At 43.7% G+C, this 13,774-nt stretch overlaps 1 protein-coding gene across 1 annotated transcript; it reads left to right on the top strand.

Moving 5' to 3' along the window:
• Positions 1-1,623: 1,623 nt before the first annotated feature.
• Positions 1,624-10,758, top strand: SNAPC1 (small nuclear RNA activating complex polypeptide 1). Its single transcript, XM_005491637.4, has 10 exons — positions 1,624-1,829; positions 2,577-2,736; positions 3,737-3,877; positions 4,335-4,439; positions 5,362-5,520; positions 5,912-5,986; positions 6,611-6,673; positions 7,605-7,743; positions 8,837-8,917; positions 10,365-10,758. Exons 1-10 carry the CDS (start codon positions 1,702-1,704, stop codon positions 10,397-10,399), a joined length of 1,086 nt encoding a protein of 361 aa, XP_005491694.2. The 5' UTR covers positions 1,624-1,701; the 3' UTR covers positions 10,400-10,758.
• The last annotated feature ends 3,016 nt before the right edge of the window (positions 10,759-13,774 follow it).

Raw genomic sequence — 13,774 nt, 5'->3', positions numbered from 1 at the left:
ATTTAAACATCCCAAAGACATCACGCAAGGCTCCATCCAAAGCCCATACTTTCCCTACACGCTGTAGGGGAAGCGTGGCGTCCCCTGCGCAGGGGGGGATCCCGCACCTGCCGAGCCCCGCATCCCGTGGGTGCACAGGTACCCGGCCCGGGAGCGCTCCCGGTGCGGGTGCCGCTGTCCAGCCGCGCTCCCACAATCCGCAGCCAAGCCCCGACCGCAGCGGCAATCACCGCAACACCGCCTTGAAACCTGAGCCCCGTCCTCAAACCCTCTGGGGACCCGCCCGAGGGGCAGCGGAGCCTCCCGGGCACCAGGACCGGCTTCCCCAGGACACTGCCCGCCCTGCCCCGAGCGGTGCCCGGTGCCGCGGGTCCGTACTCACCGCGGCGCGGGGCTCTCCGACGCCGGCGCTGGTCCCGGCAGCCGCCTCGGTGGCCGCTGGCCCCTCTCTGTACGTGCGGCAGGGGAGCCCCCGCCGCCCGCTCCGCGCCGCCGGCGAGGCCGCACCCACCCACCCTACGTGCGGCTCGGCAGCCGCGGCCCCCTCCCCGCCCGCCCCGCTGCCCCGGCCGCCTACGTGTGGCCGTGCATGCGGGGAGCGGGCGGCACGGCACGATATGACACGGCAGGGAAGGGCAGGGCAGGGCACGGCATCCCGCCGCTCGGGGGGGCGGCCGCCGGCTTATCCCTGCGTGCCGCGCTCGCCCAGGCGGAATGGGGGCTCCCGCAGCCGTCGGGGTTTTGGGACAGCCGGGGGAGCAGCGGGGACCGGCGCAGGGAGCCGGCAGTGTCCCTTCACCGGAGCGTGGCGGTGTGTCACGTCCCCACGGCCGCGCGGCGCGGGCGCCCTTCCCGCGGGGGAACCGCTGCTCCCGAGCCCGCCGGGTCACGGCCCCAGAGCGCCTGTGGGGACTGGGGCGGGGATGTGAAGCCCCGCGCCTCGAGAGCGTCCCCGGGATCTCTGGGCTGTGGTACAGCGGCACCAGCCTCGCCACTACTCATCCAGCCCGAACCCGCTCATCCCCGCGGGCTGCGCCCCGGGACCACCCAGGGATGCGCTTCTCGGGGGGGCATTTTGCCCGTGGATCGGGCTCGCCCTCCACGGCGGGGACGAGCGGGACAGCGCTCAGGGCGGGCAGAGGGAGCGGTCGTCACTGACTGGGTCTTGCCACACGCAGCGGCACCGGGGCAGCACCGCGGCGGGAGCGCAGGGGGTCAGGACAGCTCCGCTCCCTCACGGGCAGCGCGGGCAGCTCCTGCCGGCACCGGGGCCGCACCGCGGTGGGAGCGCAGGGGGTCGGGACAGCCCCGCTCCCTCACGGGCAGCTTCTCCTGGCACCGGGGTCGCACCGCAGCGGGAGTGCAGGGGTCGAGACAGCCCCGCTCCCTAACGGGCAGCACGAGCAGCTCCTCCCAGCACTGGGGCCGCACCGCGGCGGGAGGGCACAGGGGGTCGGGACAGCTCCGCTGCCTCACGGGCAGCACGGGCAGTTACTCCCGGTACCGGGGTTGGGGCAATCCCTCTCCCTCACGGGCAGCCCGGGCATCTCTTCCCGGTACCGGGGTCGGGACAGCCCCGCTCCCTCACGGGCAGCTCCTGCCGGCCCCGCCCGGCACGGGCCGTGCGCAGGCGCCGCGCGGCTGTTGTGGTGCGGGAGCGCATGCGCGGAGCGGCCGCGGGGTGAGCGCGGAGCCGGAGGGATGGACGGCGTGCCGGGGCTGAAGGAGGACTGCGAGGAGCTGCTCGGAGCCTTCCAGCAGGCAGACACCGTCCGCTTCGAGCGCTTCGCCGAGCTGTGGAGGGAGCGCCGCTTCCACACCATCTTCTAGTGAGGGAGAGGGGGATGGTGGGATGGTGGGATGGTGGAATGGTGGAGATGGCTCCCGGCCGCCCCTCAGGCCGAGCCGCCCCTGCCCCTCTCCTTCCCCTCACCTTCCCGTTGCCTTCGCCTCTCCTGCTCCCCCTCAGCCCCGAGCTCGGTTTCTCCCCGGGCTAGGCCAGCCTTAAAGGAGGTGTCAGTGAGCCGTGTGCCCCTCAGGCCTGGCTCAGGGAGAGGGTTGCCTGGCTGGGCTCTAAAGAAAGCTCAGAGGAGCATCGGTTCCTCTGTGATGATGGAAGAGAGTTTTAACTTCAGGGTATTTCGTGCATTAGGAATGTGTGTGGTTTGAGCGGTGGCTCTGCAGGGAGCTTAGTGCAGTCCTCGGGAGATTTAAAAGTGTGATCGCAGGGCGTGCGTGTTTGAATCAGAATATCCTGAGTTGGAAGGAACCCACACGGATCATGGATCCATGCCCTGTGCAGGACACTCAAGAATCACAGCCTGTGCTGAGAATCTTGTCCAGACTCTTCTTGAACTCTGCCAGCTTGTGATTCTTGGTATGTAGGGCCAGTAACTGGACTCAGTGATCTTTGCGGGTCCCTTGTAGCTGAGGATATTCAATGATTCTCTATTTTTAAAACATCTAAAGCTTAGATAATGTTCATAATGTTTCTGCATTATGAAGTTTTCTAAAACCTACAGTTTTATATTTACCTGTTTTAACATACTGCTTTTTTTTTTGTTTATTTGCTTTAGTGGTAGAATGAGAGCTTTGGAGAGGAATAAGATCACAAAGAAGACTCTAGATGTGGCCCAGCAGTACTTCTTTCCCCCCTACTCCTTCCAGATCCGAGTTGGTGCCCTGTACCTTCTGTATGGGCTCTATAATGCCCAGCTTTGTCAGCCAAAACAAAAGGTAATTGTTCCTGTGGTTTTATTCTCAGGAGATACTAAGCATAAGATATGTGGTACACTGCTGTCTGCTTTGTCATCATAAATGGTTAGGGCATTTCCTCTTGCTTTCTCAACATAAAAAATACTTAAAGCCAGATTAGAAGCTACTAGAAAATGCAGGGACAGAGAATGTGTTCTGCAGTTGTAGGGTGAACCCCATTACAGCCTGAGTTACTCTTCAGAATTCCAACAGAATGGACACTGAATTATTTCCACTTCCTGTTAACCAGAAAAGGAATTCATAAATAGGTTGAGAGAGTGAATGACACCCTCCTTGCTGCTTTTAGGATAGGAGACCAATATCTAAAGGAGTTAGAAACTCAGTGCAAGGAGAAATGGCTTGCTTAGGAACTTTGTGATATATGTTGAGTGCACATGCAAAACTGAGTCCAAATTCTTTAAATAACAAAATGAATTTGAAGTAGTCTACAATGATGCCATGATGGCTCATATTTTGACCTCAGAGGAATCAATGACTTTTTATGAAGCTGAATTTAGGCAATTTTAAAGCCACAGCTGTAACAGGGTACAGGAGTTATCCAGAAAGTTAAGCAGAAAGGGAAGTGGGCAGAGTGGAGAAAGGAAGAAACAAGGGAAAGAAAACATTTATGAGCATTTCAGTGGCAGCACAGCTTGGTGTGGTTATTGTTTCCTGATCACAAGTGAAGGGGAATGTCCCAGGTGCAGACTATTTTTCACACACTTCAGAATGTAAAGAATGAATGTTTTCAAATGTCAGAGAGGACTTGTGTTCCATGTCTCTGTCAAAGAAAGTGGCATAATAATGATCTTAGGTGCATAAAATGATGATGGCAATAACAGATGTTATAGTGGGATCCTTTCTGCAGCTCTGGACATGCAGAGTTGTCTGCAGTCAGATCAGACTGTAGATCACAGTAGTGAGCTCTCTTATTATTTTATGGTTGAAATCTTGGTTTAACAGTGTTTAACTCTTGTTGCAGATCAGAATTGCACTCAAGCATTGGCCTGAAATCCAGAAATTTCAGCTGGATCTGCTTGATGCCCAGCACTATGATGCAGTCTATATCTTCAGGAGACTGAGACTTGCCAGAGCCTTCCACTTCACAGCAATGCCAAAGCCAGTGAGTTATTACATTAATGACTTACATTTTTAAACAAAATACCCTCATCTTTCAGTGCCTGACAGTTCAACAGCACTCATGGTCAGCTCAGCCTTGAGGCCAGTTAAAATGCGATATTGTGGCTTTACTTAGGTAGAGGATGAAGAGCTTAGAGGATGTTTGAATGCTTCTCACCTGAAAATAGTTTTTAGTTTTTCAGTCTCTAATGTTCCTAACGGATTTGAGATGTCTTACCAGCTGGGAAAATTAGTCAAAGTGCTGGATTAAATTCTTAACTAGACAATAATTTGTGAAAAGTGCTGCCTCTGAGCATGTGACAGCAAAGCTGCTGTTTTATGTGGTTTTATGCCTTTCAGTATCTTCCATCTCCTGATTGATGGATATGCAGTAGGAATTTTCGGGAGGAGGTGCCATTTCAAGTTTTCTTTTATGTTACAAACATTTCCTCTTGTTTTAGCTGACCTACAGAACTAAGAAGAAGATTGAGAAAAATGATTTTAAAGAAGAATTTAAGGACCCAAGTGACAGAGTAAATAATCTCATCACTAATGATGTACTCGAGGTACAGTAACCTTTAAACTACAGATTAATCAATGGGGTTTGCTTTGTTTTAATTTCTCTGTTGTCCAAAAGCTTTAACTTCTCTAATCAGCAGTGTTGCCCTTTTGTGGAATGCAGACTCAGGTAATTTCAGCAGACACTCAGAGTTGTGGCATTTGGTTTGGAAGAATTGTGGTACCTTTTTCAATACTGAAATATGCTGTAATGTTTTGTGGTTTTGCCTCAGTAGGATGTAAAAGGATGTAAATGGTTAATTGTCACTTAGAGAAAAATGGAAAAGAGGGGAAGCATGTTTGTTGTGATACATCTGCAGGTTGCAGCTGGAGGATTGTGATAATATGAATTTACTTATCTGCAAGTTCATAGCCTTCTCCCACTTTTATTTCTCCTTTCAAACATTGGGTTTTTTATTATATGAAAATGCATTTGATTTTTATTATGTGATGCATTTGATAAAAACCTGAGTAATTCGAGTGAGGTAGAAGTTCTTATATAGAGCCAGGTAAAGGTTCTTATATCACTCAGTGGCAGAACTTTCTTTGCAGGTTTTTTCATTCAAATGTGTATCAGTAAGGTTGACTGCAGTGGTACAGAAATCTGTGAAGTAAAATGTTTCCTCCAAAGAGGTGAAAATGAACCACAGTATCAGAATCACAGTGGTCCTGAATCACCTTTTTAGTTTAAATAGTATAAGATACTCTTTCTTCTTGAGCTTATTTTGTGGGTCAGTTCTGGTTAGCAGGATTCCTTGGCTCTAAAACTCAAATAATCTAACTACAATCAGTTTCTAACATTCCTCCTGGTCCAATGATCTCCTTAAAATGGTTTCTATAACCCTGGGTTTTTACATTGAGGACCAATATTGCTTTACTGCTGGAATCTTTGTTTTTTCCTGAAAGACACTTCTTTAAAATTAATTTCAGGAACTGATGAATATTCACGACCACTACCAGAAAATGAAGTGTGTCATTTCAGCTGACAAATCCCAGCCAGACAAGGCCCTGAGCTTGATAAAAGATGACTTTGTGGTTAATCTCAAAGACATAACGTTGGAACATCAGGAATGGCAGCAGAACAGGATGGTAGGTACCACCAACCACTGTGCTGTGGGGCCTTAGCAGGTTGAGTGAACATGTTAGAGCTGGATTTCTTGGTGTGATTACATCTCAGGCTGGAGGAGAGGGAACTGTGACACTGAAGGCTTACAGTGAGTGAAACCTGAGGCAGGGATGTGGTGTGGAAGAAAGGACTTGGGGGTGCTCTTGCCTCTGGGATACCACAGCTGACTGCTGATGGTGTGGCCTCATTAAATACCTCTGTAACACATTTCTGGATCAAAGAAAGGCCACAGTGTAGGGGAGATATAGAAAATGGGCATGTGTGTAAATGCTTGTCTTGTTTTTTATAGTTCTTGGCTTTTAGCTGTCTTGTATATCACAGATGCTTAAAGAAAAACACTTTTCTTCCCCACAGAAATTACTCCGAAATGCTGAAGTAGCTCCTGAAGCAGAAGACAAAAAGAAAGAGGAGGCTTTGCTAAAATCAGAGGTAAGGAAACTTTGCTGCATTGCACAGGCCAGATCTGTTCATTTTTTTGACTTCAGATCTCAGGCTAAGCAGTGCAGATCAAAGTTTGATAGTGTAAAAATAAATTCCAAGGACAGCTGGTGGGGCTGGTTGCATGTTTTTGTTTTTTTTTTTTTAATTCACATTATTTTCTGTTGAGCTGTGAGCATTCACTGCTGTGACAGCTCTTACATGATCACCATTAAAAGTCTCTCTTCAGGTGAGGAGGGAAATGAGCTGTATTTTCTCAGCTAAACTCCTTTACACTTCCTCCTGGAGTTTCAGCTTAAGGCAATATTCATTTTTTTATGCTACAGAATTGTCTTATGTTGTACTTATCTGCTTTGAATTTAGGTAAGATGTGAATTTTCAAATTTGAATCCTCCTGGGCTTTGTAACAGTGAAGGCAACCAAACTTATTCTCTGTCTTTTTAATGAATTTTTTTTTCCTTGAAGTACCATTTTGGTGGCATGGAAATTCTGTAGGACTAATTATAGAGTTACAGCTGTAGTGAGCTATTGCTCAAGTGGTTGCCTGATGCAATATTTCAGTACTGCTAGAATAGAATAAGAATCTTTTCTGACTGGACTTTTGTTTCTTTACAGGGTTCTGAAAGAGCAAATGCCCTGGCCAGAATCAAATACAAGTCTTATTCTGCAGTTGTTGAGGTGAGTATGAAAATTGACAGTGGGGATGTATTTATTTTTCAAGAACAGTTTTAAGTACCAGTTTAATGTAAATGTTGGGTCAAAAAGGAATAAGTTAAAACTGCACTGTGTCATTCAGTTTTTCAATTTTTTAGTTTTCCCAACAACAGGGAAACCCAAAGCTCTTTTCTTGTTAGATTTATGGAACAATGCAGATAAGGCCTGTGCTTGGAGAATTTTCCTTTACAGGCTCTCTTTTTATATCTACTCTCTGTTTAAGTAGATGGAATTTTACCAAGATGTATAAAAATACCTGAGAGTTTAATTGCTCAGATTCTTTGTATCTTAGATATTGGAATCTTGGAAGATGACTGTGAAAATGGGACTTGGGAATTTAAAGTCAGTTGCAAGTTCTTGAAAACTTTGTTTCAGTAGCTTCTCACTTAAAAGTGTATTGTTGGTTTGTCTTTTTCTTAGCAGTCCTATGAGAAGCATCTCACCTTTCTCTGTTTATTAAAATCTCATATTGAAAAATGTGTCATTGAATGAAGCTCTGGATTTTATAACAGTCCAGACTTGTGAATGTGCAGTGATGTTTTCTAGACACTTAAACAAAGTATGATGGTAAGGAGGCTTTACAGAGCAGCAGTTTTTGGAAATGTTGCTTTTGTCTTGGGGGATGCAGCATGGCATGGGTTGGTAATAACAGAATGGATTGGGAATTAATGAATATTTCATTATTTGCATTTTAAGTTATGCACCCATTAAATCATAGAAGGGCATTGTCCTGTTAAAACTGAAGAACTGCAATTAGTGAGGGTCCTCCCTCCCTCTTTCCCCTTCTATCCCTTTTCCACCCTGACATCAGGTTGATGCTTTGGTCCCTGCTGGTTTGTCAAGTGACCCACAGCAGGATCTGGCTGTAGAAATTCAGTGTTTTTGTGTCATTCAGGTTTCCAGATCCAGGAGACATCGGCAAATGCAGTTGGAATCCTCTGAATCAGGGCCCAGTTGTGGGAAATCTCCAGGTCGAAGTAAAAAAGGCAGCAGGACACCTCAGCCAGCAAGGAGAGGTTCTTCAGAAGTTAGAGGTACTTCTCCATTGCATCCCTGAACCTGGGGAGCTTGCAAAATTTATCCATTGCTTTCCTAGCTGGGTTAAATTGTGCTGTTATCACTGAGAAATTACCTTTCCTAAGGAAATTCTCTTTCTGATATCCAACTCTTCAACTGATAGAAGTTGCTCTGCTGTCCAAATGCTTTGTTTACTCCTTATTTGTTACAGTTTAAATGAAACTAAACAGCAAAATGGTTTTGAATTGGCTTTATTTTTTGAATTGGCTTTATTTTTTGAATTGGCTTTATTTTTTGAATTGTCTTGACTTTTTGAATTGTCTTGACTTTTTGAATTGTCTTGACTTTTTGAATTGTCTTGACTTTTTGAATTGTCTTTTTCAATTGCTCAATTTTGCTGTTGATCACTGAGAAATTACTTTTTCTAAGGAAATTCTGATATCCAACTCTTCAACTGATAGAAGTTGCTCTGCTGTCTAAATATTTTCTTTACTCCTTATTTTTACAGTTTAAATGAAACTAAACAGCAAAATGGTTTTGAATTATCTTCAGTTTTTGGATTGCCCTTACGTTTTGGATTGCCCTTACGTTTTGGATTGCCCTTACTTTTTGGATTGCCCTTACTTTTTTCAATTGTCTTTACTTTTTCAATTGTCTTTACTTTTTCAATTGTCTTTTCACTTTTTCATTTGTCTTTATTTTGAAGATGGGAATTTAATTTCAAAGTTCCAAACTCAGTTTTGAGAGTTTGCTTAGCCTCTGCTAGGGAAAAAAAAAGTTACTGAGGAATTGAATCCCTCTTCAGAGATGAGCATTAGGCAGCGTTGCCTTTGCTTGAGTTTAAAAGAGCAGATGAAGTGTTTTGGAGCAGTAAGGGCATTGTGAGTTATTGAACTGAGTTGGTGATTAATTTGCTTTAAATTGATAGTGTTAATTACTTGTTATTGAAGGTTTCTTAGTGAACCATATGGAAGGTACTGTGAAAAGTAGGTTTGTCTGCAGCATTTGACAGCATCTCAGGAGAGCAGCAGTGAACAATCTTTTAACTGCTGGATGAAGGATGTAGAAGCAAAACAAAGCTGACAGTTTTTCCTCAAAATCTGTGTGCAGGTGAAAAGCAGGTGGCAGAGGAAGCTGTAACTCGGCATATCGGGATGCCAATAATCGTAGAAGAGGACTCAGAGGAAGGAGGTACAATGATTGCAATTCCAGCAAACCAGTGACTTGGTTTTTAATATCCCTTGAATATTTGGATCGTGTCTTGCTACTTTGCAAAAGCTAGCTTTGGTTTTAGCCTGCATATTGTTGCATGAAAATTGAAACTTTGAAATGCCGTGGCAAAGTCCCAGAGTAAATTTTTTCTGCATAGATTTCATTGTAGTGTGTTCAGAGTTAAAACTGGTCCAGTTCAAAGGAGTCTCATTTTTCTGTACTACAAGTTTGTCTTGAGGAGTTTCCATGGTGTAGGGAAAAGTGATTTTTTTGGTCAGTCACCCACTTACAGAAGTGTTCTGGTAACTCTGTGAACTTTGGAGAGAAGAGCCCTTGCTGCCCTCACCTTTGTTGAGGAGAGGGAAGGTTCCTCTCCAGCCTTACTTTGGGCTGGGCTGTGTTCCATGGATTGAGCTCCAGCACAGCAATAGCATCCTCTGCTGTGCTGGAGGTTATCTGACATTGTCAGGGCAGGACTCTGGGAACTGCAGCAGGGCAGTGAATGGCTTTGCTGTCATTCAGGTTACTGGAAATAATGTAATTTTAATTGGGAAGCAATAATAAAGCAGAGTGATGCTTCTACAGAGCAGCTCCACTGTTAGTTTTGAGCAATGTTGGATGATACTGAGCTGCTCTGCAACTCAGAAGCTTCAGGGTCTGTTTTCAGCTGCTTGAGAACATGGCACAGTATAAAAAACCTTCTGTAGTAAATTACTGTCCAAAATTGTATGTAATGGAAGGATATGTAATACAAGGGATATTTAATACAATTTAATACATTGAAATGTATTAAAATACATTTTTGTGACATTGTATATTTATATTTGCTGTTTTTAGAAGCAAAGGAGCATCCTGTATTACTGAAGCAATATTACATTCTCTGGTTACTTTTATTTGTAGACAGTAGGAATTCATTCAGTTTTAAATGGTCAGATTGAAGGTGCCATGGAGCATTTTATACTGTACTTTGTTTACTTTCCCTTCATTTGTCCACTTGTTGTGGATAAAAAGTTTCTTTCTAAATTAGGAACATTCTCCTATTTCTCAGAATTTTCCAGTAAATTCTGAAGCATTAAAAATACCCATAAGCAGTCTCTTCAGATATTTTGTGAGTTTTCCATTGTCAAATTCACAACAAAATCTGAAAGGTGTTGGTGAGGAGCAGAAAGGTTTTAAGATGGAGTAAGTTTTCAAGTACAATATTAATGGAATTTCAGTTGATACTTTGAATGACAGTGTGCTGTAGAATCCAGAAAGATTTTTTTTTCATATTTAAAAATCATGGGGAGAGGGACTGGGAGGGGATCTCAAGAGCTTATCTAATTAATTTCCTGTGCTGGATAGAATTCATTCTACTTGAACAACTCCCATGAGGGAAGACGGATTTTAAAGCTTGTAAGAAATATTTCTCTTTATTTTCTTTCAGAAGTATCTCTCCCCAAGAGGAGAAAACGACGTTAGAGGATCCAGTTGGAGAAGCACTAATGTTAATTTTAATGACAAAATGAAAATGTCAGAGGTAACACCAAGTGCTTGCTTTGGATACCTTTGAACATAACAGAAGTGTCTGGGACCAGAAGCACAGGTGATGCTGGAAGGGATGCTGGCAGTGACTGGGATACTTCAGCTGTCTTGTGGTGCCTTTATCCACCTGGTGAACACTTCCTGTGGGAGACTGAAGTTGCTGTGGCCTGGGTGAGCTGGAAAGTGAAGGCTCAGAGAATATTTACCCATGTAAGAGATGTCTGTAATCCCTTATCTCTGAACATAAGGTTATTGACTGTTGGAAATTAGAGCAATAAATTATTTTTCATGCTTGACTTGCTCCATTTTATGGTGTGTGAACTTCACTGCTTATCATGGTTTGATCCCACACATGTGGAAATGAACTTGCTGATAAGCTTTTTGTTGTGCCCTGTCTCCAGCAGATCTGGAGTTACTGTGTATTAAAATGGAAGGAGGTAAAGGGTGTTCATTAATTCTGCAGATAACCCTCAGCTGTACAAGGGCAGGACTGAAATTCAAAATGATCTTTATAAATTGGAGGGGAGTGAAAGAAGTGGGTGCAGAAATAAACATGGATCTCAGCACTGAGAACAGGCACAGCATGGAGAAATATTTGCTTGGCAACAGTGCAAATTCAAGAAGCAGAAGAAGCAAATGGACTGAGAATCATCAGCTGGAATGTTTTCTGTGAACACTGAAACCAGTACAATTTGTGTCACTCAACCTTGGAAGGCTGTAGCCTTAAATATCCCCATCTGACCACAGCAGTTTAAGAGGAATGTGCAGTTACTCTCCTTGGAATTTCTCCAGTTGATCAAGCTGTTCTTTCAAGAAAGGCAAAGGAGTTAAGTGTCCTTTTCTAAAAAAAAAAAAAAATTATAAATTTGAAATATTTTAAATACAAAAATAACCTAATTTGAATTAATTATTTTGCTAGTATGACTGTCAAAGGCCAGAGGAATTGAAGTGCTCTTACCTAGAAGAAAAAACATTTAAATGGAGATACAAATGGTTTTACTATCAAAGGTTTCCATATTAAATGTGTTGGTTGGCAAGGAGGAATGGGCCAAAATGTGGTTGGACACTGGAGAAGCTGATGATGAAGTGCCAGAGTTGAACTTGACCTTGTTAATGAGAGAAGAGGAAACACTTTGTAGTAAAGCCAAATAATAAGACTATAATAATAAACCTTACTGCACTGTAAACTGAACAGTCACACAGTCAGTTGAGTAACCTAAATCTTGATAGTCTAATCAAAAGTCATTATTAGCCCAGATTTAGTTATTATAGAAAAAGAATACTACACAGAGTATAAACCCCTATAGCAGTAACAACACAGTTAAAGTCATCATACCTACATTTAGATCCTACTCTTTTCTGGTGTATCATTCACTCTTCCTCTTTGGCCTGAGGTTGGGCTAAGGCTGTAGATGGTTCAGATGTGATCTTCTTAAAAGGACTCATCTATGGCTATGAGTGTTTTGGAGGTATCATTTCTGTAAAGTTTGCACAGTTTGGTTTTATTTGGGTTTTCTGACAGTGCTTTTCTGTTACCTGCACAAACCCTGCCTCTGTGCATTTCTTCTACTTTTTGATGAGCAGGTACAAAAAAACCAAAAGAGACCTCAAAGAGAAACTTAATCAGACTATTTTTGCTAAGGAACATGTTTAATACTGTTCCCTGAAATATTCACTTTTTCACAGCATGACCATCTCATTTACCTCTCCTTATACCTTTGAGCCATCCCAAGAGCTGAATAAGTGTGGAATTTGTCACAATTTTTGATGCTCAGTGACATGAGTCCTCCCTGCACTCATCTGCAAATGATGTACAAAACATGCAAAGGCTTGGCTAGGCACAGGGATGGGTGCATTCAACCAGAAGTTATTTTCATATTGTAATCATGAAAACAAATGTTCTGTAATTTGTTTATAAAATTACATAGTTGGAAAATGGAAGTCATGATTAAGAATAAACTTAGAACTGCTGACCATATGCATGGTGATGTTTCAAAATAGTAATCCTGATAATTTAGAGGCAGCTGTAAGCAGAGATTCACAATGGTGGTGTAATCTTTAAAAGAAAAAAAATCCCTTGCTGCAGTCTGATGGGCAATTACAGGCTTTGAAAAACAGGAGAGGGACTTCCTAAAATGCTTCACTGAAGCAAGCAGCTGTCATTAAAAAAAAACCCTTCAACAATAACTCTGAAAACCCAAATAGTAATAGTAGTAGTAGACTTTCTGAGATGTAAAATCTCTCCTGGTTGTAGTCTCAGCTACTGCAGTGGTTAAAGTCTGCAAGGAAATTTAATCTCTGTAATGCCAGCCTAACTTCCAGCTGTGCTGGTGGAGAGGAGTGAGGCTGTATGACAGTGTGTATCTGGATGTTGTTTTCAGAAATAAATGGAACAAATATGTTTTGGCTGAAGCTTCTCTGAGGTAGATGCACAACTGTCCATCCAAAAGTAATCACCATTTCTTTGGCAAAGGTGAAAGATCCTCTTAGTGGAGGCTGGAGCCAGTGCTCAGTGTTTGCAAGGATAATGTGGGTGATGAAAAACAAAATACACCTAAAACACCTGGAGGTCACATCTGCTTACAGAATTAGAATCGATTATCTTGGAGAAGAACCTCTGGCATCACTGAGTCCAACTTTTGACTGATCACCACCTTGTCAACCAGAGCATGGCCCTGAGTACAATGTCCAGGCTTTTCTTGAACACCTGGAAACTTTAAGTGAAAGTATACAATATATTTTTTATTCTTATTATTCAAGCAACCAACAAGATCTCTTTAAATCAAAGTAAGTGCAAAAGACTGGACAAATTAAGCTCACATACCAGCTTAGGGATGCTCCTGTTAGCAACTGTGCTCAACCTGGAGGGTTTTGCAGCCTTCAAACTGAAGTTGAAATAGCAATATGGCAGTAATGTGAAAAAAATTCCAAATGCTATGGGTGACAGTGGAGATCTCTCTGTGTACAGCTTAGTGTCAATGTAGGTATCACCTGGAGAATAACTGGAGAATCCTGCAGTAAAAGGGATTTTGCTGTTTGTTATAAGGCCAGATTGTTTACTGTGAAATTCTCTTATTGAGTGAATTTGTTTTGCTACCTATTGCACATCTCTACTGTAGTGAGCACGGAGAAAAATTGATTAATCACCATCTGCATAAAGACACATTACAAAGCTGGAGAGACTCTTCCACTCATTCTAAACCCTTTCTTTTTCAGACTAAAATTAAAAGCAGTCTGCTTTCTTTTGTTGCTTTCTTTTTCAGGATTCTAAAGGTAGATCTGATCCTAAAGGACTAAAAGATACTTTCAGGT

Source organism: Zonotrichia albicollis, chromosome 6 (assembly GCF_047830755.1).
Source record: "Zonotrichia albicollis isolate bZonAlb1 chromosome 6, bZonAlb1.hap1, whole genome shotgun sequence".
NCBI lineage: Eukaryota > Metazoa > Chordata > Aves > Passeriformes > Passerellidae > Zonotrichia > Zonotrichia albicollis.
Note: the sequence above shows the minus strand (reverse complement) of the source record. Positions and strands in the feature narration are given on the sequence as shown.